Below are 4952 nucleotides of genomic sequence, written 5' to 3' on the forward strand. Positions count from 1 at the left end.
AATCCTTACAATAATTTTATTATACATTAGTATATATAGAATAATATTGATTGTATTTTTGTTATTGAATACAATTATTTCTTTTGTTTATTTTATATTTATATATATTATTTTTATACTCATATTTACATTATAATGATTTAGCATACGTATAGATGTAGATGATGAAGACGTTTATCACCGAGTTTATATTTATTTATAAATTAAATTCTTATTAGAAAATATAAGGAATATAAATTTATTATTTTTTAGATTTTTGATGAAAAAACTGTTTTGAATTTATTAAAGATATCCATTTAATTTAAAATATAAAATACTGTGATGCTTCCATTATAAAAATATTTTTTCAGAATGTTATGGTATTAATTTTTTCAAAGAGTTTGATTATATAACACCAAATTTCACCCTAACTATTGTTGCATGTTTATTAAGGATCTCTTGGTTCCAAGTGAATATCATAGCATACATATACCATATTTTCATGAATAGTAGGTAAAATAAATCATCATGTGGAAAAAAAAAACTTAAGCATAGATAAACTTACAGAAGAAACTTCTTATATCATCAACTGTTTTGGTCCTTCTCATAGTTCTCACCATAAACTTCTTGTAAGCATCATTCAACTTCTCCACAGGCTTTGCATTCCTGCACAGAGTTTCACACTTTATTAATCAAATCACGTGACAAAAGCCAAGGACCCAAAACGAAGAAAACTCACCTAGAGATTCTGAGATTGAAGATCTCATTAGCAGTCTTCACTTTACCCTTATACTCCATGTTCAACCCATAATCTCTGTAGTACAAACCATGCGTCCTCCCAATATCATTAACGTCCAAAAACTTATAAATCACTTCCGCATCAGCGCAATGCTCCGCCTTCAAAAGGATAAACCACTTCCCTCTAGTAAACTACACGTCCAATACAAAAGAAGATCATTCAAGGAAGAGCTAAAAAAAACATTAAATTTTCCAACCAGACTTTGAGGTAACGAAGATCATCCTTGTACCGGTCCGAGTGCCAGAACTTCTCACGCACTGCTCGTATATCACCAACAGACCCGAGCACTCTCCACCCGGAGGAAACGCCTCCTGCACCCATTTAACACGCCTGGAGAGAAACCTCAAATCTCAGGATCAAGAAGACTTTTTTTTATAATCAAGAATAGATAAAAAATGAACTCACTTTATCCATGGGAAGAGAGGGTTGTCACCGTCGTACTCATCTATATCCTCAATCAGCTTCCTAATGAATCAGAGATCAATGAGTGTGATTCGATTGAAACCCTCAGCAAAAGCTCTTGAAGAAAATTTTACCTTCACTCTTGAAGAAAACCGACTCGAATTGGTTTCACGGGGAGAAAACGAATTGGTAGAGGAGAAGAGAGAAGACGAAGTGGCAGGAGGAGAAAAGCCTCGGCATCTCCGCGTAATCTAGGTCGGGCTATTAGTTTTAGGTTTTTAGGTTAAGTGAAAACAAAGCCCAAACACAAACACATAAAGCCCAAACGTAAATTTAAGTAAAAAAAAAAACGAAATGTTCTAATTGGTTGATTATATGTGCTGACGTGGATAGCCTAATTTCTCATTATATGTCCCTTTTAGTATTGTGATAAATATATGTTATTTGGATATTTTTAGGTTCCTACGAATCTACCAGAATCTGGAAGAATTAAACTCGGACACATCCGGAAATATATAATACTCGTTGTATGCTCGACATTTGTTGTCATGGTTTATACACGGACTTTAATTTTAAAATCCAAAAAACCATAATACCCAAAAACCGATCTATATAAGAAAATGCCCATGTCTAACTAATTAAGTAATATCATTCAAACGTTTGAAATTATTATGGTTAACACATAAAATAAATGACGTTAAATTATTATTGTAAATATAATTAATGAAGTAGTTTGGAAAAACTGAAAAACTGAATGTAAAAAATGTAGTAATACTTAAAATATTTAATTTTTGTTTCGTACTTTTATAATAAATGATCTCAAATTATGTGGAAAATAAAATTAATAAAATGGTTTAAATTGGTTAAAAAGAAATGAATAAGATGTAAAAAAATCACTTATAATAGGTAAGTATTGTTTCGTATTTCAGTTTTAATAGAATAGATAAAACATTAAGCATAAGTTAAATGTTTTTTTAATTAGTTATATATAAATGCATAATAAGCTCAATATAAGTATATATGACTAAATTAAATGACACACATAACTAAATCAAATGACTAAAATAATAGATAGATTTGTACTAAATCTATAATTGAGTTAGTAACAGTTTATTTCAAAAAAAAAAAAATATTATAATGAAACAATAGTATCATATTAGCAGCCATAGTTCTACTGATTTATTTTTAAAGCGATCACTCTTTTTCTTATTATTTGGCTATAGTGTAGCACAATGGCCAGCACTCGTGTATTTATAACAATTTTTATATATTCATAGATTTAATTTTAATTTATCAGTGATACGTTTGAAAATTTACATGAGATAGATGATTTCAATCCTATATTTTACAGTTTATTGTTCTCTTTATGTGCCCAGTTCATAGATTGCAATCTTTGAATGGCCGAATATAATGGGAATTTAAATAAACTATACGCGATTTATTTTGTCAAAAAAAAACTATACGCGATTTATTATCTTCTAGCTAAAATATTGTTGTAGAATTTCATTATATTTAGGAAAACGAATATTTTTTACTAAACGTAGATTACAGTCTTTAATTTTTTGAACTATCTTAAGTTTTACTAAGAAAATCTATGTGATGTAAATGTAGGTTATTCACTTTAACGGTTACGGTATTTAAATCATATATATTAATTTACTGATTATTTAATTGTTTGAAACCTATAACCAGGGGCGGTCCTGAGGGGAACGGGATGAAACGACCGTCTAGGGGTCCCCATTTTTTAAGAAAAATTCAGCAAAAAATCATTAACAAATAGGCTTCCAATTTTTCAATTTATTATAATTGATCCCCCGATTTATTTATCCTTTTACAAAAACCAAAAAAAAATTCGCCTAGGGCCCCCGGAATATAAGGACCGCCCCTGCCTATAATTTCATGGTTTAGTTTTGTGGTGATAGTTGTGGTGATAGTTTAGTCATTAACTAAATAAGTGCCCACAAATTTATGTGTTTGTTTTCTGCTAAAAGAATTTATGTGCTTGTTCTGGTTATTTCATTTATATTTCTTGGTTTAGTTTGATCAGACATTTAATCTATTAAAACTGAAGTAATAAAAGTAACCTTTATACTTACAATTTATTTACGACCTTATGCCACTGAAATAATAAACAAACTCTAACATTCTATTCTTTGTCTTTTTCTAATTTATTAAATCATTTCCTAATTCGAATATGCTGTATAACAATAACAACATAAGTATAAAATCTTTAAATTACGTATTGAACATAAACATTATGAACATTAATATGTAAAGCATCTCCTGCCATAAATTCGTGGATAGCCTAGCCCAGGAAATTAATGTTCAGAACCAAACATTGAATTGATATATTAGTAGCTATAATAATTATGTCTGGGCATTAATTTCCTGGGCTATGCTATCCACGAATTTATGGCACGAGATGCTTTACGTATTAATGTTCATAATGTTTATGTTCAATACGTAATTTAAAGATTTTATACTGATGTTGTTATTGTTATACAGCATATTCGAATTAGGAAATGATTTAATAAATTAGAAAAAGACAAAGAATAGAATGTTTAAGGTTAGAGTTTCTTTATTATTTCAGTGGCTTAGGGTTGTAAATAAATTATAAATCTAAAGGTTAATTTTATTTTGTACTTCAATTTTAATAGATTAGATGAGCTAAGTCATATTTATAATTATATATATATATGTGTGTGTGGGGATGACTTCCAGTTTTCTTATGTGCTATATTAATCATATTTATCTTCTAAAATTAAAATGTAAAACCAGTTTTTTTATTTTAAATATAGATATAAGAATGTAAAAGAATATTGATATCAATCATCATATCATATATCTTTAGAATTAAAATGTAAAACAAAATATTCGTAAGACTCTCATGCGGAATATTTATATATATCCCTTATATATTAATAGAGAAACATTAAAAAGTTATAACTTGTAGTTTGTACTAATTAAAACTATTCTGCTGAGTTGTCACGTAATTGGAATGCTAATTTTGCTTACATGGCGGCTTGAAAATCAATTGATAATTTTGTTAGTCCAAATTTAAAATTCTAGGAAATGTTATATTATATAGTATATCCATTATGGACCATTCATTTATTAATTTAAAATTATTATATATTCTTTCCTTAAATATAGCCTACGGAATTACCTAATGTGATTAAGATATATATGACAATTAAAGATTTTAAATAATAAAGATTTGCTAACAATCTGTATACTTTCTATTATTTTGTTTAATTATTTTTAATTAAAATAAATTACACAATTACATTAATCATATAATAAAAATTTAGATTTTTTTATATTGTATTTAATTTTTTCAAAACGAGTATAAATTACTAAAATTGTTAAAAGTCTCACATAAACTTTTGTGATCAAGGTTTAAATTTTTTATATAATAAGGTACAATGATTATAAAATCATATGAATAATTTTTTTTTATTTTCATTGGTGTTTATGTTAATATATATATATATATATCATATCGCTTAAATTAAACTATACATTATATGAAAATACATACTTATATTTTGATATATGCGTTGACCATATATTGAAAAGTTAATATTTTAATTTTGAAATTTTAATTATTATTTTTTAAATGATTATAAATTCTTAAAACCACTAAACATTTCATATTAAAAAATCATTGGTTTAAAATTTTGTTACACAAATATGCAAATAAATATAAAATCATATGAGTACAAACTTCATTTAATAAATATCCATATTAAAAGTATACTATATATCAATG

General features: G+C 26.8%; 1 protein-coding gene across 4 annotated transcripts; it reads right to left on the reverse strand.

Moving 5' to 3' along the window:
* Positions 1-492: 492 nt before the first annotated feature.
* On the reverse strand, positions 493-1420 carry LOC106293617 (mitotic spindle checkpoint protein BUBR1-like). 4 transcript variants are annotated; one of them, XM_013729291.1, is made up of 5 exons: positions 1315-1415; positions 1184-1243; positions 980-1108; positions 719-909; positions 493-645 (listed from the first exon to the last, which is right to left on the reverse strand). In XM_013729291.1, exons 3-5 carry the CDS (start codon positions 1097-1099, stop codon positions 525-527), a joined length of 432 nt encoding a protein of 143 aa, XP_013584745.1. In that variant the 5' UTR covers positions 1100-1108; positions 1184-1243; positions 1315-1415; the 3' UTR covers positions 493-524. The 4 variants fall into 4 exon arrangements, 1 of the variants encoding a protein (XP_013584745.1); XR_001260564.1 differs by having other exon boundaries at positions 496-645; positions 975-1108; positions 1315-1420; XR_001260565.1 differs by having other exon boundaries at positions 497-645; positions 719-876; positions 975-1108; positions 1315-1419.
* Positions 1421-4952: the final 3532 nt, after the last annotated feature.

The sequence above is a fragment of the Brassica oleracea genome, chromosome C5 (assembly GCF_000695525.1).
Source record: "Brassica oleracea var. oleracea cultivar TO1000 chromosome C5, BOL, whole genome shotgun sequence".
Taxonomy (NCBI): domain Eukaryota; kingdom Viridiplantae; phylum Streptophyta; class Magnoliopsida; order Brassicales; family Brassicaceae; genus Brassica; species Brassica oleracea.